The sequence below is a fragment of the Ailuropoda melanoleuca genome, chromosome X, assembly GCF_002007445.2.
Source record: "Ailuropoda melanoleuca isolate Jingjing chromosome X, ASM200744v2, whole genome shotgun sequence".
NCBI classification, from domain to species: Eukaryota; Metazoa; Chordata; class Mammalia; order Carnivora; family Ursidae; genus Ailuropoda; species Ailuropoda melanoleuca.
Window position 1 is genome coordinate 47,508,281 of NC_048238.1, and position 24,930 is coordinate 47,533,210.

The window sequence follows — 24,930 nt, forward strand, 5'->3', positions numbered from 1 at the left end:
GGTCCTCCCACTGTCAGGGAGGTTCCAAGCAGATTCCCCTGATGCTGGCTGGGTTCTACAGCAGTATCTCTCTTCTGGAGCCTGATGCTTCCAAGTGAGCTAGCCCCATTCCACAGCTGAGAGGAATGAAAATGGTTCAAATCAGGAAGAAAGTATGAGTGGGGCCTGATGGTGAAAACAATTAGGGGCAGTGGGCCCAAGGGGCCACAGCACCAAGCTTCTGCTTAAAGCCCTGTTATGATCACACCTTCTCTGGGTCCCCCAGAAAAAAGCAAGAACTACACTGGTCTGCCCCAGCACATACTCCCTTACCTTACAAACACCAAAACTGACAGTTGCCTGTTTATTGTTTTTCAAAACAAAATTAAAAAAAAAACATATTCCAAATTCCACTGTGGCAGAAAGCTGAGCTGATACGGCTGATGTGGGCTGTCTCCCAGGTTGTTTCATGGAGCATCAGGTGCACTGGTGGGGGCCGGGAGCCGGGGGACAACAGGGGCAGGGAATGGGCTGTTGCCCCGGCAGGGGTGGACTAACACCTTGAACCAGAGTGAGCGTCAGAAGAGCTGCAGGCCAGTTTTGAGTCCATGCAGCTGGCCCTGGCTCCAGAGAAGGCCCTCCAAGTTGCTGCTGCCGTTGCTACTGTTGCTGCAGTTGTCACTGCCCGCGCCACAGCTCAAGCCGAGGGTGCTGTGGAGAGAGGGGAAAGGAGTCAGTCATGGAAAGAGGCAGCTTTAGGCTCTAGAAGGGTTAAGGGCGCTTGATTGATGTGTGTCTATGGAGAGGGCCCACCTTCCTGCCTGGTTTTACGAAGACTATGGAGCAAATCAGAAACTACTTCAGATGGGCCCCAGGGGTAGTTCTGCCTTCCCCCCAGTTGAGAGGAGGAGGGAAGGAGCACAACTTTTCAAATTAAACTTTATTCAGAGCCCTAGAATATAAACCAGATTAAAGCAGAACTATTTGGGTCGAGGCAGGAGGGAGGGCCCGTACCACCCCATCCCAGTAAGATATTGAAAGTGGCCACCTTAACAGGTCTTTCTGTAAGGCCCTAGATGTTGGGGTCCCAGAGGACCCTGGCTGGATCCCTCCCACCCCCAACAGCTGGTTAACGGGTCCAAGGCCAGGACTGGGCTACAGGGCTAGGCCCAGATCCCATCCCAGGATTGCAAGGTTGCTTTAGGGAGAGGACTGCCCTTCCCCTCCCTGGCGCTGCTCAGAACATTCTTGCTTCCCCTGCTTCCTGCATGTCCTTCCAGGTAGATGAGGGTGACAGCTGAGAGCAAAGCCATCATCCTTCCCCTCAGGCAGATCCATGGTTACACTACTGCAGCTGAAAAAACCCTTAGAGATGATCTAGTCCCATTCCCTCCCATCACCCACCATCTTACAGACAAGGGAACTGAGGCCCAGAGATGAAAAGGGACTTGCTCCCGGACACATAGCCAAGTCAGGAGTGGAGCTGAGACCAGGTGCAGGGATGGGCATGCCTGTTCCAGCAAAGGAAGCCTCCCTACTACGGGGGGTGTGGGAACTGGACCGATCAGCTTCCTTCTGGAATTAACAGCTCCACCTGCCCACACTTGATACCTTGACGCTCATCAAGCCAGCCCTACCCAAGGGGAGAGGAGATCTTTCAGACATGTGGGCCCCACTCCCAACTACAGACCACCTGGTTTCCCCAGCTGCCTCGTCTCCTCTCCAAGAGGTCTGCTGCCCCCTGGCCTAGGACAGAGTCCACAGCACTGCCTTGGGCCTGGCCAGCTGCTGGGGCCCCTGGGTTCTATAGCTCTCTCCTTGAAAGTCCAGAGGAAGAGGGGCTCATCTCCCAGGGAGTGGACAGGCAGCACAGGGACAGAGTCAGTTTCAAGGGCCCACAGAGGTCTCTCTCTGGTACTCACAGGATTCTCCCGGTCACAATGGCCCCGCATTCCGGAATGTACAGGCCCTCTGGATGGGCTCCTTTGTGTTACCAGCAGAGCCCCTCAGCAAGGGCTGCTTGGTTCCTGGCTCCCTGATGACCCAAGGGCTCCCACGCCTGTGATCCAGAGGCGAGTTTCGAGGGAGAGCATGGAGCCCTGCGCAGGCCTTGCTACCAAGATGCCTGCACAGTGCGGGGAGGCCTACTGATTACTCTGTGCACCTTTGGACAAATCCCATCCCCTTTTTGGTCCTCAGTTTTCTCCTCAGAAGCATGAGGAAGTTGAATTACAGCACCCATTCTTGACCTTTTGGGAGTGGTGGACCCTTTAGAGAATCCAAGGAAAGCTATAAAACTCTCTCCTCCCAAAATGTGTGTGCACACATACGTACATTCTCTCTCTGTCTCTGTCTCACGCACATACACAAACTGGATGCAATCTGAAAGGGGTGCCAAGCCAGCTGTGTGTGGCTACCTCAATGCCTCCCCCCAACTAGGGACTGGGAGTCCTGGCAAGGGCGCAACCAGGCACTGGAGTTTATACATCCCTCATTTAGGCCCTGACTGAGGGAAGCTACCACCCCCATCCATCCTACTTTGTATCCCTCCCTTCCTCCCTCCCTCCCTCCTGCAGGAGGCAAGAAAGGGGTAAGAAACCCTGCTGCCATTGACACTCACCCAGTCTTGCCTGTTGGGGGTTCCAGCCGCTGCTCTAACACAGGCTGGTCCAAAAGATACATGGTGTCATAATTCTCCAGCATAAGCTCTGCTGGGTCCTCAGTCTGACCTGGCATTAGGCCTAAGGGGAAGGTATCCCATCGTACATCTTCTGTGGAGCAAAGGGAGGAGGCAAGAGTGGGCTGATTAGCTAGTTCTCAAACTGGTATACAGGCCTACCTACAAGGTCTACCTGCCCACTTCAATTAGCCCGCTCAGCATGGGATTTCTGTACAAGTACAGCCTCATTCCTGTCTGCAACATTTCTCATGAGTTCCTTTCTTCACACTCCTCACCCCTTCCACACTCCCCTATTCACTCTTTATTGCCCTTCTTCCCTTCCCTGTGTTCACACACACCCACACTTGCCAACACAACCCACCCCCAAGTCCACACATGCCATGCACACAACTACAAACATATCTGTTCCTCTCGGCTCTTCTCCCACTTGCCAGTCATGTCCTCAACATAAACACAGACAAGGATATCTTCTTCAGACCTGGCCTTATCACTGCCTCAGCCTTTCACCTGCTCTGCTATTTCTGCACACACATATATCCTGGAGAGTCTGGATGCCCCAGAATTCCCATACTGCATCCCCAAACCCAGATACCTGAGAGTATCTGAATGGCCTAGATTTCCTGTACATCTACACACAACCCCCACCCCCAACGTGTTTGAATGCCCCATTTCTTAGTGGTCTTGCCTTGAGAGATATACACACACCCCCATGTACCACCTCAGGGTGGACTCTCTCTCAGAGGTATTGTACCCCCCCGCCCCTGCAAGGTCTTATTGCCCTCAGATGTAAACACAAAGAATATCCCTTATCTAGGGAAGGACCATCTTACTGCATATCCCACTCCCCACTGCATCTAAGTATATAAACACACAGACTGAACCCACCATTCAATGAATGCTCCCAGTTTCATTCCCTGCCTCCTACACCTCTCATTCACAGGCATACAAGAAATCTTCATGTCCCTGTGTATGTGTATGCCCACAAAGAAGCAGCAATGGAAAGAGGGAGAAGAAAAGGCTTTAATATCCCTACCCTTTCCACTTTCATAAACTACTCTCCCATCCCCCCCCAGATATTCCACGTTAGAATGAACCATATGAGGCACGCCCCACCACCTCTGTCCAATCACTTAAACACCCTCGATGTAGTATTAGAGAGAGGAACGTTCCCATCCTTATACCAGTGCAGCCAATGTTGGTTCAAGTGAAGCTTTCATGAGCTTCTTTCTCCAAGTAGATCCAGTTTCTGGCCTTCTCCATCTCCCTGGTACCTTACCCAAAAAATTCTCCTTGTCACAATGCCCCTGGCATTCTGGTAAGTATCACGCCTGGACTAGCTTTTCACGTTACCCATAGAACCACCCACCCCGATTCTTTTACAGGAAGAAGTTGTATCTGTCTTAATGCCCTGTGTTGCCCTATAAATACAACGATACCTTCATACACAGGGGCCACTTCCCCCATGTCTGTCACTGACCTGACCATCCTCCCTCTCCATCACTAACATCCCCAACGTTTGTCTGTATCACAGCCCCTCCCTCTCCAGCCTGACATCTGTGTACATGTCCCTCAGCGACAACACAGCACACATGGGCTACTTCTGGATGGCTGTCTCACTGCCTGTTCTCACACTTTTCCATATACCCCCACCTCTCATTGCCACTTCTCCTCCTCAGACATACCTCCTGGCTCCCAAAGGTCTCAGTGACCCTGCCTCTTCTTCCAAAAACATGTGTGCAACTACGCACAGATGCATAGTGTCCACTTCACAATGACTTCTTTCACAGCCCCTACTCTCTCACACATACAATTCTGCCTGTATCAATGCCCCTCCCAGTCAATATTTACAAAGACCCCAAACATAGCCCTCCCTGCCCTAAGAGACTTCTCTGCCACTAGGCTTTGGTTATGTCCAGCACATACAGGACCACACACAGACATAAAGGTGCTCCCTCACACCTAGCACCTTTATGCCCCAGCCCTTCCACACACAAGTCCACACAAGGGCAAAGGCTCTACCTTTACCCTTAAGTTCCTTTGCTACCTCCCCTCTCTCTCCCTATTGTTCCCTACCATGCCCACCCTACACCATACCCAATCCCAGCTGTTTTCCTTCCCTCTTTCAGGTTTCATCATACTGGCTGTGCCCTACATCTACCCCTGCCTCCAGTGTGTACACATACACACATGCCCCCACCCCGACACATACACCAAACTATTGGTTCCTTCAGGATCTCCCTGCCTTAAAGTTCCTTTTCCCTAACTTAAACAAAGGCACTTGAAACACATCCCTCAGAAGAAGCAGACTTGTGTACCCCCACTTTCTTATCATCTAATCTTCTCTTCCCCCTTCAGGCTTTGTCTCATTAACTTGTATACTCACTTAAAAACACACCACTCCTTTATTTTCACTTTGCTGATCTCCCTTCCACTTCCTCTAACTTAATATCCCTGGTTTCCCTCTTTCTCATACAAACAGAAAAGAGAAGTCTCATCACCACCCAGCCTCCATTTATACACACACATACACATAATACATAGAAAGCATTATTATTTGCCTCCCTGCTCCTGGATCACTGCATGCAAAAAACACATGCAGAATCACACATATCCACACACCTCTTGCTTTCTCTCTGTATTTTGCTACTGAGTGCCCACACCCACATCATCCCCCATGGGGCACTCTGCATGAAGCAGCCAGTAGCGTGACAGTTGTTAGGGCCCGGAAGCTTACAGACTCTGTCTTAAAGGGGAGGAAAGCCAGGTGCCATCTACACGTCAGGTTGCCTCACACTGGCCACCTTCTGCTACTTTCCATCTCTTCTCTAGGGTGGAGGGAAGCCTCTAGAACCAGCTGGAGAGGGAAGGCTGGTGTGATGGAAAGTGGGTATCAGGCTTCTTACCAGAGCTAACTTGCCATGGAGAGCCCTGCAAAGCTCCTCTTTTCTGGGCCAGGAGCCTGGCATTCTCAGCCGTGGGAGACTCCTCCCCAGTAGAGAAAGGCCCCACCTCCATTCTATCTTCCTCTTCTTCCTCTTCTTCCTCCTCCTCCTCATCATCTTCATCTTCCTCCTCCCACTTTTGGTCATCATTTTCCTCTTCTTCCTCCTCCACCCTATCTTCCAGATCTTTCTCCTCCTTTTCATCTTTCTTGAGTTCATTAAGGCTGCCCTGCTCCTCCTGCGGCTGGGGTTCTCCTTCAATTCCAAAGGAAACAGCTGGTTTGAGGCTCCAATACAGGCTGTCCAGTGTGTACGGAGACTTCCCAATGGGGGAGGCCTCTGAGCCCTCCTGTACTAGGCTGTTCTCTCCAGTCTGGGTATAAATGGAACAGATGTGCAGCAGCCTCTCCTGCTCCTCGTCTGGCAGGACCTGTCCCATGGCTTTGAAGACACTGAGCAAAGGAAAGGATGGGGTAAGAAAGATTCAAAATCTCAACTCACTTCATACCCCAATATTCCATGGTTTGAACTTGGTTTCCTGAGTTTCCAGACCTGCCTCTTAAAAGCAGTGCAGAAGAACAAACAGAAATGGGACCAGGGCCCCTGAACAAGCTCTGTGATTCATCTCTGTGACTCACTTCTATTCTCAGTAAAATAAGGGTAATAACGGCACCTGACTTATAAGGTTGTTGGGAAGAGTGAAGACAGGTCACATAGAATGCCTGGCACAGTGCCTGGCATATAGTGAGTGGGCATGCAATAAATGATAGCTATTCTTTTGTACTAAATGCTATGTAAATACACAAATTAGCCAACAGGCCAACAGGACTGGACATGAGAATGGTAAATCCCTCTCTTCCCCGGGCCTAGCTGAGCAATTTGTCCTGAGCTCCAAAGATGTGCCTGAAGTGTGTTGGGCTCCTTCTGCATGGAACACAAAATGTGATCCCTTTCCAGGAGCAACTCTAGCCCAGTCTGAAATGGAGGAAGGAAAAAAAACAGCAGTTGACAAGACAAAGCAAGATGTGGGAGGGAAGCCAGATGAGCACTGCGGTCCTTGGGCACTAAAGGAGCTGGGGAGAGGCAGAGAGTACAAGGAGGGCAGGAGAGATCAAGGGAGGGCTTTGTGCAGAGACAAGAGTGAGCACACTATACCGGGTACATGTAGTGGGAGTAGCCTGGCTCCAGGAGAAAGGCTGTGCTGGGGAGCTGTGGGAGGAAGAGAAGGCTGCAAAGGTTATGTGTGTGTGTTGGGCAGAGGGGGGGTCACCTGACAACTCTAAGCACAGGTGATGGCTGCATTTCTGAAGATCACCATGGTGCACATGTGGAGGATGGCCACGTGGAGGATGGAGTGGATGGGGCAGCCTGGAGGCAGGGAGACCAGAAAGCAGGTGAGGGTTGACAGAGGGCACTGACAGTGGAGATGAGGGGGAGAGAAACTGTGAAAGACAGAGAGCAGGGCTTGGTGACCGGATGGTAGGGGTCAAGCAGAAAGGAGTTAAAGATGATGACAGTGTGCACATGAAGGACGGCACTAACAGCAAAACCAGCAACAGACATAGAGCCAATAGGGAGGAGAGTTCCTAGGGAGGAAGAGGGTGAACACCCCTTCCAGAGTCTCATATAAAACCAGGAATCTGGGGGAGTGGACAAATAGCTCCCTTCTAGGTGTATTGAGTTGTGAACTGCACTGTGAGTTGTTCATGGAGGTCGCCATATGCTTGGCAGGCTATCTGGCCACACATAGTCTCTGGTCATGGTGGGGGCAGGGGTAGGGCCAGGGGCTAGTGACTCTATTGGGAGACCCCTTCTGCAGGGCTAATTTCATATTCCAAGAGGACACTGGCTCAAACTGAATTAATACTGGCTGGCTGGCTGGGGGAAAGCTCTTGAAAAGTTTCTAGCCTTCTTGGAGGAAAAGCCAGAGAGAAGCTCTTCCCTCTCACTGTGGGCCATTAGTATGATTAATAATAAATATTCCCAGGCACTTGATATTGGCAAGATGCTGTATCACCACTGTTTATTATTACCCACTCGCTACCTCAAGCTGTCTTGTGTGACCACTGAGGTGTAGGGGTGATACGAATCTTAAAATGCATCTCTCTCCTACGGTTTGTCTGGTCACAGGTCAGGTTGTGGAAAGAATGTGGACTTTGGACTCATAAAACCTGGTCCCAAATCCCTGTGCCACCATCAACAAATTGTGTGACTTTTGGATAAATCACTTCACTCCTTAGCACCTCAATGTCTTTCTTATCAAATAAGGATATAATACTCCCACCACCAAAGACTGCTGTGTCAAATGAAATTACTTCTACAAAAAGCACAGCACCATGCCTGAGACAGTTAACTGCCAGTGGTATCTTTTATTTTTTCTTCTGCAGAAAACAAAGCCAGGTTCTCTATATGCCTAATAACACATGCTTTTCACAACCATGCAATCTAATGGAACATTATAGAAAGAACACAGGACTAAGACCAGGGTACCTGGATTCTGGCTCCAGCTCTGACTTGCAGACTTACCACTGACTAACAGCAAAATACCTAGGATAATCCTGTGTCTCAATCTGTGTAATGGGGTGATTAGGACTCTAGATTCACTGAGTATCTGGGAAAAGCAGAATCTGTGCACAAGGAGTCGTACCCAAGTTAGCCGCTGCTACTGCTGGCATGTGTCGCATCCCTCTGGTATGCTTGGATTGGGAGATCTCTGTGGTCCAGACTTCTCCAAGACCAGCAGCTTCCACTCTGCAAGCACTTAGGATTGGAAAGTACCTTGAAGGCCACCTATCCAAACCTCTCCATGCTGCTCTTTTCACTCCCTCCCCCCATTACATTCACACACCATGGTCTTTCTAGACTTTGAAACATCGTTTATTCTCCTCCTGGAATTGCTCAAATGACCTATCATGCTTTCCTAACCCCTCCAAGTCTTTTGGTTCTCCTCCCAGTTACCCACCCATCCATATCACTTCTAGTCTAGAGCATACACATCTGGATATTTGGCTGTTTGGTTCAGTTCCATGTCCTGGAGTTCTTGCCCTGGCTTACTTTGTCTACAAAGCTATATTTTTTTCTCTTATAAACTACTACCGTGCCCTAAATTCCATTAGGGTTCAAGAATGACTTTCCGACTCTATGGAGGGATCAGGGGACTAAGAGGGTCTTGGCATCTAGACTCCCACTTCATTCAGTCCCCAAGCACAAATTTAGCTCCCACCAAAGAGAGCACTACACTCTGGTTCAACGATGTTTACTGAGGTCTGTTTAGGGCCTGGATTTGTGTGGTGGTTTAGGGCACAGATGGCTAATACAGAGCTCTTACCTTTGAAAAACTTAAGTCTGATAGAGGGAAGGAGACACTATGGGAAGTATACATGGCAACACAAAATCTCAGATTTGGGAGGTGCTTGAGAGTCAACGTAATAGCATAGATAGTGATACCACCAAGAGAGATAGGGAGCAAAAGAGGAGATCACTTTGGGATTGGGGTTGAGAGTAAGATGACCAATTCTCTTCTGGTCACAGTAAAGTAACTGTCGGCCATCCGTGGGGAGATGTCTGACATATAATCAAATACAGGAGGCTGAATCTTGGGGGAGAAGCCTGGGATAGATAAAGAGATTTGGGCCTTGGCACTTTATAGGAACTGGGGAAAAAAGCCCAGGCACTGAAAGGAGAGAGTAGTAAATAGCCATTAATGCAGCAGACACAGCAATGGACAAGAGCTCACTGGATTTGGTTAATTAGGAGGTCAAAGCAGTTTTCGGGGTAAATGCCAAATTGCAACAGGTTGAGGAATTAAGACGATAGTGAGGAAATCAAGACTGCTGAGTGTAGACTACTCTTTTGAGATGTTCTGATGGTGGTGGAGGGGGGGATTGATACACTGCTGATTACCCACCATAGGGATGCTGGGTCAAAGGAGATTTTGCTAATGTTACTGTTATTTTAAGATGAAAAAAACTGAGACACATTCATAAGTTGAAGAGCAAGAGCCAGGAGAGCAAGTGAGAGGCAGGGTCGAGGACCCAGTGATGCTGGCAGACGTGGCTCCAGAGCACAGGTGGAGGAGCAGGCTTTGAAGCGGGGCAAGGCCACCTCATCCTGAGACTGGCGAGATGGTTGAGTGTAGCTGCAGATCGGTTCACGAGGGCTGCACCTCAGGTCAAGGGGGCCCTGCTGGATGCTCGAGGAAGCTAGGGTGAAATGGGAGAGGGGGAGGGGCTTGAGGTGAGTGGTCAGGGCTTAGAACAGTCAGGAAACACAAGAGACAGTGGGCAGAAAACAAGTAAAACATTCAGACAAGCAGAACTGAGGCCTGCCTGAGATGAAAAATCATACCTCCATAGTGGCAGCAATCCGCAGTGCTATGTGGTTTTCTCCAGCAGAGCTCAGCTACCCGGGCTGAGGAGTGGGGGAAGCAGAGTGGGGAGGATCAATCCCAGCTCAGGGGTTTGCAAGTCAGAAACACCAAAGGATGGGCAGAGCTGACAGTCCTGACGGTGAGTGGCTGAAGTGATCAACCATAGACAGGATGGAGAGGAAGCAAGGTTGAGGGAGACAGGAAATGGAGGGATGGAGGTCTGGATGCAGGCAAAGAGCTAACATCATGGGATGCAAGGGTGAGAAATGGAAGGACAAGAGGTTATGGTCACTGAGTGGGATGCTGGGATGTCAGGTTTCAGAGGTGGAGCAGCTCTGAATGATGAAAATAGGTTGCAGGGTGTAGTGGAAAATGAAGGTCACTGGAGTGGAGGAGGTGAAGAGTGTCAGATGGATCACTCAGATGAAACAGATACTGCTCCAGAAAGCAGGAACGAACTGCGTGCTAAAGGCTTCCATGAGTATGAGGGAAGTGGCTCGAGGTCAGAATATGACAGAGAAAAGGAAAGGGAGACAACTGCAGGTATTTACAGGAACCAGTGCAATATTCAGTTTGACCACAGCACCCAGGGTAGACTGGGTAAAGGGGAATCACAGGAGGTATGGTTACCATGATAGGCTGGGACAGAATCAGAAGGATCTTTGAATGTCAGGCCAAGAAGCTTAGACTTCATCAGAATGGCAACAGGAAGTCACTGAAGGCTGATGAGCACCTAGGAGAGGTACACTTTGGGAGGATAACAAAGGAGACAGCACTGGGCTCAGAGTCAGAAGACTGGGTTTAATAATAAACAGCAGCTACCATTTATTGTGCACTTACTTTGTACAGGCTACTGTGCTAAGCACTCTGGGGGTGGGAGGGAATTGTCTCAATCATTCTCATACTGGACTCAGTTGAGCCAGGTCTTGAGCTGTGCGATCTTAGGCAAGAATTCCCTACCCCTCCGCTATCTGGGACTCAATTCTCCCATCTGTTAGTAGGAGGGGAATGGGACTCAGAGTCCTTGCAAAGGCCCAACTCTGCCACTCTAGGACCGTGTGGCCCTGAGGCCTGTGGAGCCTCACCCTCTTACCGGACGGAATTCAAGAGACTTACAGCTGAAGGAGTTGGGAGCTGGCCCAGCAAGGTGAGCCCAAGCAGGACTCAACCACCCGGGGCCAGTCAAGGAAGGCAGAGCAGTTGAATAGCCTCCAGCTCCTTCTCGCTTCCCACTGGCTTGCAGAGAATCGGCGGGCATTCCGTCCTGACAGAGAAGAGAGGGTCTGAGGAGAAGGAAAGAATAAGCCTCCCACCCAACCTTGTACCTTTAAAAGCTTGGCTCTGTCCCTCCCCACTCCTCCAGACTCCCCACTCTATACCTCCCAATGGCTCAAGCATTTAGGCCCTTTTATCCCAGACCAGTTCACTTGGCTCTGAGGAAAAAAAAAAAAAAAGATGGAAGATTTGTCCACTGCTGCTGTGGGGCCCTCCTAGGCAAGCCTAAACCTTTAACAAGGGACATGGCCGCCTGGAGCTACTCAGCTGAGAGCTGAGGACAGTGGCAGATGCTCCTGCCTGGGCTGTGTTAGCCCCGGGGCCAGGGCTAGTCTCCCTCACCAGACTTGGTGTTAGCCACAATCAGTTCAATGGTCCATCTGAGGATGTAGGTGGGCCGGATCCCGCTGTCCCCCAAAGCTGGCAGCTCGGAGAACATCCTCTCCAGCAGGGCCTGCGTGAAGGTCTGGGAGTGCAGGCCCCTGAGCAGAGGCTGCCAGAATTGAGAGAATGGCTTTGGCACCAGGATGTCACTCAGGTCCACGTTTTCTGGTTTGTGAGGGATACAGGTTGATGGAAAGGGGAGGCAGGGGCCCATGGAAGACAAGGAGGGAGGAAAGGGAAAAAGAGAGGGAGGAAAGAAGAAAAGGAAAGGGGAAGAGAAGGTGGGGAGGAAGGGGAAGCAAGAGAGAGAGAAGGAGGGGGGCCCACCAACAACAGAGTTGCCACCACAGAACAGAAAGAGAAGAGCAGAACAGCAAGGAGAGAAATGAGTTAGTATCTGATAACCAAATGACTCAAAACAAAGTATTAAAAAAAAAAAGCTTTGGTTCTAGCTTCAGCTTTGTCAATAACTCACTGCTTAACTTTGGGTCAGTACCTTCCCCTCTCTGGACCTCAGTCTGCCCATCTGTAACATGAGGATGTTGAACTAGATGACCTCACAAGGCCCTTCCAGTTCTGCTGTTCTAGCTCTCTAGTAAGTGGCTAAATCATAATTAACATAGCAAATAATGGCATTAAGACTCCCCCACACCCCAGCCCATCCCATCCCACCCCAGCCCACCCAATTCCAGGCCACCTAAGAACAGCCCAACAACTGAGTAACAGTGAGGCTACCTGTTCTGCTCAGCTGAGACAGGCTTCCAGAGGCTATGGAATGGCAGGAAACCACCCTTGCCTCCCTGTCCTGGGCCACCCAGCCGACCCCTGGTGTTCTTGCCCAGGAAGCACAGTACTCTAAGACTGAAGTGAGCCCCCAGGACCATACCTTCATAGTCTATCTGCAAAGCTGCCAACTGCTCAAATGTGGGGATGAGAAAGCCATCATCCAGAAAAGCATCCAACACAGCCTCCCTGGAGCAAGAGGACACTTAATTAAGCCAAGTGAGCAGACAGAAGACCCTCTTCTATTTCCTTACCCACTCCTAAGACAGCTTATGCCTCTGGCTCAAGTGAGCAAAGCAGCACAGGAAACGAAGGCAGCTGACAGTTGGATCTCATGCCTCAGCCTTCTGGGGCAGAGGCTGGGCCAGAGACTGGAATAAGTGGGTTCTGAACAAGCATTTACCAAGCACATGCTGATCTAAGGCCCATAATCAGGGCGGTAGTGGCTGAACAATCCTGAAAGCACAGACGGAGAAAGGTCCCAGGCCCACAGAGGGGGTAATGCCTAGGGACACAGGGTCAAGGGCTTTTAGACTTTTGCTACTACTCAGTCTTTTTGCTTGACAGTCTTCCAGTCTCTTACCCCTCCCCTTCTCCCCAGTTACCCTCTTTCAAATCCTAGAAGCAGAAACTTTGGGGACTCAACTGCTGGAGCAAATATAATCCTTATTCCTAGGGACCCAAGAACCCAGAATTAAGTTACAGGGGTTGAAAGCATAGGCTATAGGGGTAATCCCTCACCCCATGTAGCTCAAACTGAAACAACAGCCAGCTGACTTTACCAGATCTAGCAGTTCTCTCCAAAAGAGGCTCACCTAGCTGACCAGGCCTAGAGAGGGAACATGAGCTCCCAAGGTGTCTCAATGGCCAGAGGCATTGTCAGATCATGCTATCATGCTTAGATCCCTCCCTCCACCAGGTTTGAGGTGGAAAGAGTTGTCCTTCCATCCATCTCCCATCTCTTCAGGTCAGCATCCAGGAAGAGCACTTAAAACAGCCAGCTGCCTGCTCCGCATAACCGGGCAGACACTACTGTACAGAGGTACAGGGATAGTTACCCTAGCTGTTGAGGTGGCCTTTGCTGAAGGGTGCCAAGAAGCCTAGGATGGGCAGACACTGATAAAAACATCTTCGGAACTAGCAGTATCCTGGGAACGAAGAAGACTCAAGAGGCAATCCCAACCTGCACTGTAGGCTCCCATCCAGGCCCACCCAGCCACCTATACAACCTTCCTAATACTCTGCTCCATCCCAGATTCCCTCCAACCTCTTCCTAGTTTGGAAGGTCTAGCAGTGCCTCTATAGGTTTAGTGGAAGGTTCCTCAAAGCCCTTTCCAGCTCAATTTAGGTAGCAAGACCCAAGAGCTAGGGAAGATAGGAATGGATAGATACTGTCTGCACTAGACTGAACTGAGCACTATTTGGAGGGTGGGGGGCGGGAAGAAGGCTCATGGCCACACTGGGCAGGGAGGGACTCACTCTTTCAAAGAGCCAGACTCTGGGAAAGCCTCTCCTTTGTTCCCCCAACCATGACTATCCAAGGGGCACGGTTACTCCCCACTTGTAGTTCAAAAGATCAGCAGTGCTCACCATACCTTTTACCTCAAACTTGGACAAGGGCTAGCCAGTGAAGTGGTAAGGATGAAGGGCTTTTCCTACTTGCCCAGAGCTCCACATACCGCTGGACAGAGAGGAACAAAGCTGGCCAGGGGACTGATGACAGTAGACATTCCTGTCTCTGGCTGTTTTAGTGATTCAGAGTAGGCAATTCCCACCTGGCAGCTGGCAGGGCCAGGGAACAGGGTCATGCAGAATTCGGGTCACCCCACAGGGGATCAGGATTATCCCTAAGATTTCCTTACAGCAGAGGTTGGCAAGCTGACATATGGAATCCTATTTCAGTGAGGCTGCTAGAGCAGACAGCCCGATAACCTAGTTACACACCTGTTCTCACATGTAATGGCCTTGAGCTCTGCCAGGATGCCTTCCACAGGTGGAGACAGGTTGTTCCAAGCCTTAACAGCCTGAGGCAAATGCCTAAATTTCTCCAGAACCTGCCAGCAAAGAAGTTACCTTCAGAAGCCTGATTCAGCCAAGCAACCCTCTCCCACCCTTCAAGGATACCTTCCCATAGGACCTCTCAGCACCTCCCTTCATGGGCTAGGGAAGGGCATGCAGGTCCCACAACTCCCCTCCTGGCCCCGCATTTTAAAATATCCTGACCTTCAAATGCCAGACTTTCTTCTCTTCTTCTTCCTCCCTCCCCACCCTGACTTCCCTGTGGCTCCCAACCACCAGATACTCTACTACTGAGATGTTCAGTGAGGGCATTTTGTTGGAATTGGGCCAGAGACCATTGGGCCCAGGAATGAGGGGAAGAGATGGGTTATGGAAGAAAGGGAATCAGGAGACCGAGATTCGCATTCTGTTTCTATCACTGATTGCATATGTGACCTGGGGCTAGTCCCTTTACTCATCTGTGGCTTCAATTTTATGTCTTCATCTGTGAAAAGAAAGAGTCAAGCTGAATGGTTTCTAGGCTACCTCCCTTCCTGCTAAAATAGCATCCCTCAAGCTCACCTGATCTAGGAAAGTTCCCGGGTGCCATCTGCTTATCAGCTGCAGTATTACAGGACTATGCAACCACCTATGCCCAGTTGTTCCCTACCACCCAGTGGGGCAGATTATCCACAGACTTCCATCATCTGCTCTCTTCCATCGGTGTGGAGGATCAGCCAACTGGATTCTGCTTCTCGTCTCCTTCCTAGTTCCCCCCTCTCTTTCTGATAAGTTCCCTCAAGCTCTGCCACTTTTCTTTCAAACTCCTCGGGAGTTTTCTCTGGAAGCTGGCAAAAGGGAAGAAATGGCTGGGGCAACTGAAAACACACTAAGTCAAGGGCACTTTCTTACCTTAAACTGCTCCTCTTCGTATGACACCAGCAGTTCTCGGGCTCTTTCTGAAAACAGAATATGGAAACAGATAGGGAAACCCCGCCCTCTGCTCCTCATGGGATTCCAAGCCCCTCTCACCTCATTTCTTGAGTTGTAAATTGAGAATTAGAATTCTTGCTTCTCCTACTTCACAGGGCTCAAGGGAAATGGTTTGTGACAGTAACTGTTTTCAGCTAAAACTCACCACAACCCCAGAGGAAATGCTGAACCAGGAAAATAACCAGTGTTAAACTTAAGTCTGAGTCTTCCAGACTCATGGGCCCCTCCATGCCCCTCCCCCGACCCAAGGACACCTACCATACAGCTCTTTATGCCTCAGAGCCTTTTCCAAATGTGAATCAACCTCTTTGTTGCCTTCACTTTGTCCATCAACCCTGATATCCAGTTCTGCACCTTTCCCTTTATCCTTAGGCTCTGGTCTCTGTTCTGTGATGTCATCAACAACAATATTTTTATCTTCCTCTTGATCTTCTTCATCTGTCTCTTCCCTATCCTCCTCCAGCTCCCAGGTCTCTCTCAGGCTGTTCTCCAGCTGGCGGCACCAGTAGGTCTTCTGGAGCCAATCCAGAACAAAATAACAGCCTAAAGGAGGGGAGGAAGGCAGGCAGTGTCACAGGAGTAGCCATAAGCAAACAGCTCCTAGCAGGCCCCTAGCCTCCTCTTATAAGCATTTTGGGAAGACCCCAGGGAAGAGGCTTGGCTCCTAGAAGGCACAAATCTCAAATATCTAGAAGTCGCCCCTCTTGCTCTGGGTTATCTCCCTGTTCTTTGCTTTCTTCTGCTCACCAGCACCTTTCCTAGAAGAAACTAATACCAGTATTAGAGATGGGATGCCAAAAATGACAAAGGGCTGGCAAGTGAAGAATAAGGACCCAGGCCACTAGCTAGTTACATGGCCTTGGCTGAGTCTCTTCCCTTTTCTAGATCTTAGTTTCCCCAACATGAAGTGACTAGGCTGAATCAATTGGGATGGGGTGTCTAAAGAATTCCTGGGTTCATGACACTTGAGGGCTCACACCTCTCAACCTGTCCCCCATTCACCTCTTTAGGTATGAAATTTAAGGGGATGTCAATAAATGCAGTAATCAAGATATCAAAAAAGGATCAGAACAGTGTCCTGCCAAGCCATATTGGAGTCTGAAGCAAAAGGAGAAATCACTAATAATAATCCTGTATTTAAAATTTTGTCATTGTGGGTTTTCCACATCAAAATGTTATTTATCTTGATTACTGAGCTTCTGACACCCCCTTAAAGTTTGTGCCCAAGACAAGTACCTCACTTGCCTCACCCTACTTCTGGCTCCGACACCAGTTAGAGATTCTCCTTTCTCTCCCTCTCCCCACAGTGCCACCCAGCCAAGGCCCCTGGGCTTAACTATGATAGGTATATTCCCCGAAGACTCACCTCTGCGGCAGTCATTTATATGGGGCATTTTCTTGTGGGTCAACTCATGGCGAAGTTCAACAATCCAATCCGGGATGTTTACCTGATTGTGAGGAATGGTGTGAGTACAGAAATTAGAAAATATTAAAGCTGGAAGGGACCACAGAAATGAATTAGCCTGGCCTATCCACAGTTTACAGATAAAAATACTGAGATCCTGGGGAGGTTCCAGTTTTAATGGCAGAGCCAAGATTAGAAACAAAGTCTTCTTATTCTTTTTACTGCTCTGTGGAGGTGATCTTGAAAATCAGAAAAGGTAACTACCTCCTCCAACCACCAACCACCCTCTTCCAACAAAGATATCCTGTGAATGAGCATTAACGATCACCTCCAGCCTTCCCCTGCCGTCTGTGAGTCCCAATCCCTGGGTACCCTTTATACTTCCTCCCTCCCTCCCACACCCTTTCTCAGGAAGCTTCTCTTGATGGCTGAGAATCTGTCTGCCCTCTGGGCTTCTACATACTTCAGTACTCACTCAGGGCAGGAATGTCAGGCATTTTCATGCTGCTTGGCTGAGCTTGTCTCCTCCCTCAGACTGTCAGCTCCCAGAAGGCAGGTGCTGTGACTGCCACCTCTTTCCTGTCCTCACCCAGTGGAGCATTCCAGTGCCTCAGCTTCACTGGCCCACTCCCAACAAGCTGCACAGGCCAAGCCACTGAAGATAGCAGCCATGAGCAAGGGAGCAAGTCTGCTTCTTTCAAACTGGAGGCTGAGGTTCTGGGGTTCTTGCTGGGCTTGGCTGGTAGTGGTGGGATGAGCTAGTCTGACTGTGTGCCCATATCACCCCATGCCCCATTTAGTGAGCCCTCCTGGGGAGAGAGAATTGAGCAAGGCCATTTTGTCATACATACCTCCTGAGCCAGGAACTTGAGAGGGAGCTTGACAAACTTTGTCCTCCTCTCTGAGATAAGATTCACAAACCTGGGGTTGGGAAGAAATAAGTGGCATAGCCCAAGGAACTGTTTTACTCAAACCAGTGGGGCTTCAAAACACCTTCCTGAGTTACTGACACTCTGCATTTCTACAACCTTTCCACAAACTGTTCTGTCCTCTTCTTATGATTGTCATCAGCCAGCACAGGGATGTCTGTCCTGTACTGAAGCCATACAGATGAAGAAGACATTGCTCTGGCCTTGAAGAGGTCAGTCTAGGATAATTAATCACGACATAATAAAACATACTGCGCTAGATCATGTTATAAATGCTAAAACAAAAGACTACATCAAATGATATGGGGAGCCCACCTAAATGATGGAGAAGGTAAGAAGAGCTAGGGAGGACCTCGAGGCACACAAAGTTAACAGTAAGAGATGGGCAAATTTTGACAAATGAGAAAATTCAGCGGCAGTCTTTTTCCTGATGTGTATGAAACAGTTAGAACCACTCTAAATCACTGTGTTAATCAGGAACTCCCAGACCATGTGTCCACTTCAACTCAGCAACATTTCAGTGTTCAAGGACAGAAGGGGGAAATGATGGTGCTTGGCAGAGATGGGAGAAGGGCTGAAAAATCCACATTAAATCATGGCCAAGGACATCAGACCATTCAGAAAAGTTCTTCTGGGTAAAAGAGTTAAAGGGGAAGGAAAAAAAATCAAATTATCAGCTGGAAGAGATTCACTAAGATCACTTGGTGTAAATCACCCCCACCCCACATTCCAGAAAGAGAAGGAAAATGGAAGAGAGAAGGCTCTCAGGAAGAAAAAAAAAAAAAAAAAAAAAAAAAGGAATGTACATTGACAGGGGGTACCAAAAGCTGTCAAGTCAAACAATCACGGGTGACCCATACAGAGGGACACATGGGGCTTTTTGCTTCAGGTAGCAACTAAAGCCAAGCTTTGCTTATCAAGTGCTACCCCCACCCATCTCTCAACCCACCCCCGCCCCTACCCATGTAGTTCTTACCTGACCAACGCCATGCCATAGAGCAGTCTAAGTTCATCAGGGCCCAAGCCACCAGTTACATCCATGAGCTTACAGCGTACCAGGTCAGCAGTAGAAGCCACTGCCAGGGGGAGTTCGTTGCCTAACCTAAAGGGCCACAGTCCGGCACCATCATAAAGGGCCCTTAATCCTGGTCCACCCTCCACCTCAGAACCTAATCTTTGTAAGTTATTCCAATTACATAACTGGGTCCAGCGCATAACTAGACACAAATCAAGAAAGTGGGAAGAGGGAGGATAATGTCCCTGGGATCCAATTGTATACAGGGTGTGAGAGGCTGGCTAGGGTTTACAAAGGACACATAACTGCTAGGCAATCAACCAACAATTGTTTCTTTCATTCTATAACCTTCGATTCATTCAGCTAGAGAAGACTTCTTTTGTCTGCTCCCAACTCAATATTAGCAACTGGACTGAGGTGCCCCATTCAAACATGCTTTTGCTAGAAGCACCGCCCCCCCCCAGCCCAATTCGACTCGGAAATCCACCCTAGGGTGTTAACCTACTCCTTAAACCCTAGCTCGGCCACACTGGTCCCTTCGGCACCCTCCCCAAGACAGAAGAAGGTAAGGGTTAAAGCTCGAAGATTTAAAAAAGAGGGTGGTTGCGGCACACCCCCTTCCTTTCCGCACACGGGATTAGTTCAAAAGTTTGGCTGTGACTCTCCCCCAGGCTCTTGGGAAAGGGGCAACGCCCAGGCCACTCCTAAGGACCTTAGGCATTTAGAAGACGGCACACTAGGACCTTATAAGAGGAATCCTACAACGGAAGAGGTGAGGCGCCATCAGCACGCAAGCAGGAGGGCTGAGCCTGCAGCCTTACCTACTCCTCCACACGGTGATGCGGTTCAGGGCGTACCGCTGCAATTTATGGTCGTCACAAAACAGATACACCGTCACCTGATCCCACTCGGCCCTACTAAGCCAGGCGACCACGATGCGCTGGGCCCAAAGTGGCGACGACCCTTTCTCTTTGACGCACTTCCCGCACCACGCACTCCACACGCGATCCATCCCTGGAAACCTAACCTGGCCAGCCCCGGATTCCCACCGGACACTGGGCTCCACTGCAGGCCTTGAGCCGCAGCACTCCGCACAGCTTTCAGTTCAACGAACCACCCTCACTCCAAACCGCCGCTACGCCAGCAGCCAATGGGAGAGCGTGACCCAGACGCAAGCCCGCCTCCCTGAGTTAACGTGGCAAATCGGAACACAGAGGTGGGGGCCGACCTAGCCACAGATTGGGGGCAAGGCCACTCCAGCCGGAAGTGTTCTTTTCTCAAAGCAACCGTGCGGGCTGTAAGCGTTCAGCCTCAAGGTTCCGCTAATTTCCTGGTTGCTGACGTACTTCTGTCCCAGACCCCAAGTAGGCTGTGTCTAACTGTGGGAAGAATTTCACTTTGCGCCCTTGGGCGGGCGGGGGAGGGATCGTGGTTGTCCTGTGTACTGGGAATGCGTTTATAAGTATGTTTTCATTGCCATGAATCGGCACCTGACCCAGAAAAACACTGTGGGCCCTGAAGTAAGACTACAGAGCAAATATTGAAATAGTTAAGGTTAGATTGAAATATCTGCTGGTTTTTCACTTCTGTGCAGTAAGGGGGCTTAGACCGGGTGATCTCTAGGTTCTCTTCCATAGCTGGAAATTGTAGCATTTTACTTTTACAGCAATCCACTGCTATGTTGGTTTCAACATCTACATAGGTATACTTAGTTTTTCTGCATAATTCCTTAGGATTCTGGAGTTGCCAGGGGGACAATTTTATGAAGCCCTTCTAATGTTACAGGTTGGCTGAAATGTGTTCAGGGTTCCATCCCAGTCCTTCTCACAAAAGTTATTTTCCAGCCTAACACTTGAGAGAGAAGTGTTGTTAGCAAACTTTTTATTATTATTACTATGTTCAGTTAGCCAGCATATAGTACATCATTAGTTTTTGATGTAGTGTTCAACAATTCATTAGTTGTGTGTAACACGCAGTGCTCATCACAACACGTGTCCTCCTTAATACCATCACCTGGTTACCCCATTCCCCCACCCCCTCCCTTCTGTAACCCTCAATTTGTTTCCTGGAGTCCAGAGGGTCTCCTGGTTTGTCTCCCTCCCTGATTTCTTCCCATTCAGTTTTCCCTCCCTTCCCCTGTGGTCCTCTGTGCTATTTCTTATGTCCCACCTATGAGTGAAACCATATGATAATTGTTTTTCTCTGCTGTTGATAGCAATCTTAACAGCATTTCTGTGAGTAACTCTTCTTCACTTTATAGCAACAAATTCCAATCCGTTTTCCAGATGCGCTTCTTTCTCCATCCATTTTCTCCTAAGATGTAATATTCTCATGGTTCTTGAGTGACAGTTACTCTGTCCTGAGTAGCCATGCCAACCAGTAGGCCAGTTATCTGCCCGAAACCAGATACCTTTAAACTTCAGGATCTTGGCTGCATACAGGCAAAGACAGGGAGATGGCTTATATGACTCCTTAAGATCTAATCCAGTCAGAGGAGCTGCCAGGTCTGGAGGAATAATTTGTGAACATTTTAGGGGTTTAGAGGCTAATTTTGGATAGTGCTTTTCTGTAGACTCCTATCCTTCCACTTTCATTCCCCATGAAGCTGAAAGTCTCCCTATTCCACGTGTTCCAAGAAAACTTGACCAAAGTACATAACAAGAGCACCATGTCTAATATGTGACAAATGAGGCCTGATACCTGTTGATAATTAAGGATTACTGGGTCAAAAAGTGTGTTCAGTAGTGATAGCTTTGAGGGGACACTATATTAGTTTCTAGTGGTTGCTGTAACAAGTTTCCACGAGCTTGGTGGCTTAAAACAACAGAAATGTATTATCTCACAGGTCTGGAAGTCAAAAGTCTGAAATCAGTATTATTTAGCTGAAATCAAAGTGTTAGCAGGGTCTTAGTCCCTCTGGCTGCTCTAAGGGAGAATCCATTTCTAGTCTTTTCCAGCTTCTGGTGGCTCCTGGCACTCCGTGGCTTATAGCCACATCACTCCAATCTTCAAGGCCAGCATGTTCAAATGTCTCTCTGCTCTGTCCTCACTTCACCTTACCTTTGTGTGTGTGAGATCTCTACTACATGTGATCTGGGCCATTTACTAGGATCAAAGGACATCTGGATAATCTGGGCCAATCTGGATAATCCAGGATAATCTCCCCATTTCAAGATCTTTAATGTAATTGTATCTGTAATTAAAAATTTTAATGTATTTAAATAAAATTTTAAATTTAGGGATGCCTTGGTGGCTCGGTCGGTTAGGCGTCTGCCTTTGGCTCAGGTCATGATCCCGGAGTCCCAGGATTGAGCCCCGTCCCCGGCTCCCCACTTGGTGGGGAGTTTGCTTCTCCTTCTGCCCTTCACCTCTCTCGTGTGCTCTCTCTTTCTCTCAAATAATAAATAAAATATTTATTTTTAAAAAATTTATTTATATATAAGGTAGTGTTCTTCCATTTTATTTATTTATTTTTTCCGTAGAAAGTAATAGTCACAGGTTCCAGGGATTAGTATGTGGATGTCTTTTGCTTGAGGGGGGTGCATTTTTCAGCCTACCACAGGTACCATGGACTCCATCCTGTCACATGTTCGAGAATCCTAAAAATCCCTAGGCATGTAGTGCTGTAGGACACCTCCAGATGTACCAATGGTCTTGAATTAAAGAAGTGCTCCCCAAGTCTAAGACATTGCATGTGAAATCTTTAAATTGATCAAATTTGTCTTCAAGCTACTGCTTCCCCTTGTTTGTTTCACCATCCCCCACCCCAACTCTCCACCCCTACTTTTGTGCATCCCATTCACCTAAGGCAGCCCTGAGGGCCTGAATGAGCATATACCTATATGTTGATACCCCTCAAGTATCTAGCTCTGGTCCTATCTCTCCCTGGAGATCCAAATCCATTTAATCAATTGCCTGCTGCACTCAATATCAACCTGTCCAAAGCTAAAGTACTTTTGCCATAAATTTCACCCTCATCCTATGTCCTTTGATCCTAGTAAATGGCAACAGTATGCACACAGTCATCCAAACTTCAATCTTTGCACTCAGACAGGTTGAGGTTGAGTTCTGGCTTCATCACTTACTATCTGTGAAAACTTCAGCAAGGTATTTAGTTTCTCTATGCCTCATTTTCTTCGTCTGGAAAGGAAGGGGAGAAAAGCACTTACTTTATAGAACTGTGTGGATTAAAAGAGATAAGTGTAGAGTTCTTAGAACAATGCAGGACACATTGTAAGCACTAGAAATATTAGTCAATTTATTATTAACATTATCATCCTCTACTATTCCACCTTCTTCCTCACCTGCATGCTACCCCTCCCTATAACTTATTTTTAATAAGTCATCTCCTTGAAATCCTAATGGCCACTGCTCTAGGTCAAGCCTTGATCCTCTCTAGATCAAATACTACCCTCCTAACTGGTCCCCCTGCTTCCATCCTTTACACAGCAGTCTCATGTAAATATCTATGCCCCCAACAGGGGAGCATCCAGATATGCAAGCCAACTCTTAATCAGAATAAGGAGACATATAGATAATAATGCATTAATAGTAGGGGACCTCAACACTCCACTATCAGCAATAGACAGATCAACTAAGCAGAAAATCAGCAAAGAAACAAGAGCTTTGAATGACATACTGGACCAGATGGACCTCATAGATATATACAGAACACAACACCCTAGAACAACAGAATACTTATTCTTTTCTAATGCACATGGAACTTTCTCCAGAATAGACCATATTCTGGGTCACAAAACAGGTCTCAACCGATACCAAAAGACTGAGATTATTCCCCACATATTCTCAGACCACAGTGCTTTGAATCTGGAACTCAATCACAAGGAAAAATTTGGAAGAAACTGAAACACTTGGAAACTAAGAGCCATCCTGCTCAAGAATGATTGGGTAAACCAGGAAATTAAAAGTCAATTTAAACAATTTATGGAGAACAACGAGAATGAAAACACATCGGTCCATAACCTATGGGACACTGCAAAGGTGGTCCTAAAGGGAAAATGCATAGCCATCCAGCCCTCACTCAAAAGATTAGAACAATCTAAAATGCAGTCCTTATATTCTCACCTTAAGAAGCTGGAACTGGAACAGAAGAACAGGCTTAACCCACGCATGAGAAGGCAGTTGATCAGGATTAGAACAGAGATCAATGAATTAGAAACCAGGAGCACAGTAGAGCAGGTCAACAAAACTAGAAGCCGGTTCTTTGAAAGAACTAATAAGATCGATAAGCCACTGGGAAGACATCCAAAAGAATAGAGAAAGGACACAAATTAATAAAATTATGAATGAAAGGGGAGAGATCATGACCAACACCAAGGAAATAGAAACAACCATTAAAAAGTATTATCAAAAACTATATGCCAATAAATTAAACAACGTGGAAGAAATGGATGCCTTCCTGGAAACCTACAAACTACTAAGACTGAAACAGGAAGAAATTTATTATCTAAACAGACTGATTAATCATGAAGAGATTGAAGCAGTGATCAAAAAGATCCCAAAAAACAAGAGTCCAGAGCCTGATGGATTCCCTGAGGAATTCTACCAAACATTCAAAGAAGAAATAATACCTATTCTCCTGAAGCTGTTTCAAAATATAGAAACAGAAGGAAAACTACCAAACTCATTCTATGAGGCCAGTATTACCTTGAACTCCAAACCAGGCAAAGACCCCANGCCCAGACGGTTTTCCTGGGGAATTCTACCAAACATTCAAAGAAGAAATAATACCTATTCTCCTAAAGCTATTTCAAAAAATAGAAACAGAAGGAAAGCTACCAAACTCATTCTATGAGGCTAATATTACCTTGATCCCCAAACCAGGCAAAGACCCCATCAAAAAGGAGAATTACAGACCAATATCCCTGATGAATATGGACACCAAAATTCTCAACAAGATCCTAGCTAATAAGATCCAACAGTACATTAAAAGGACTATCCATCACCACCAAGTGGGATTCATCCCTGGGATGCAAGGGTGGTTCAACATTCGCAAATCGATCAGTGTCATAGACTATATCAATAAGAAAAGAGTCAAGAACCTTATGATCCTCTCAATAGATGTAGAAAAAAGCATTTGACAAAATACAGCTTCCTTTCCTGATTAAAACACTTTGGAGTTTCGGGATAGAGGGTACATTCCTCAATTTCATAAAAA

The 24,930-nt window shown here is 48.0% G+C and overlaps 1 protein-coding gene and 1 long non-coding RNA gene across 10 annotated transcripts; both read right to left on the bottom strand.

The window, feature by feature from the left end:
* Positions 1-329: 329 nt before the first annotated feature.
* On the bottom strand, positions 330-19,895 carry LAS1L (LAS1 like ribosome biogenesis factor). Of its 9 annotated transcripts, none has more exons than XM_034649164.1 (15): positions 19,574-19,895; positions 18,714-18,839; positions 17,660-17,729; positions 16,770-16,851; positions 15,662-15,946; positions 15,323-15,369; positions 14,357-14,466; positions 13,471-13,560; positions 12,516-12,601; positions 11,588-11,794; positions 11,087-11,234; positions 5,563-6,053; positions 2,600-2,747; positions 1,902-2,104; positions 552-690 (listed from the first exon to the last, which is right to left on the bottom strand). In XM_034649164.1, the coding sequence occupies exons 1-14, from the start codon at positions 19,762-19,764 to the stop codon at positions 1,915-1,917; spliced, it is 2,271 nt and encodes a 756-aa protein (XP_034505055.1). In that variant the 5' UTR covers positions 19,765-19,895; the 3' UTR covers positions 552-690; positions 1,902-1,914. The 9 variants fall into 9 exon arrangements, with proteins under 9 accessions (XP_034505056.1, XP_019648826.1, XP_019648827.1 ...); XM_019793266.2 differs by having other exon boundaries at positions 2,600-2,750; positions 19,574-19,894; XM_034649165.1 differs by lacking the exon at positions 1,902-2,104 and having other exon boundaries at positions 330-690; positions 19,574-19,894.
* Positions 8,371-11,080, bottom strand: LOC117797405. The gene is made up of 3 exons (XR_004622341.1): positions 10,601-11,080; positions 9,949-10,011; positions 8,371-9,803 (listed from the first exon to the last, which is right to left on the bottom strand). It is a non-coding gene; the product is annotated as an uncharacterized LOC117797405 (long non-coding RNA).
* Positions 19,896-24,930: the final 5,035 nt, after the last annotated feature.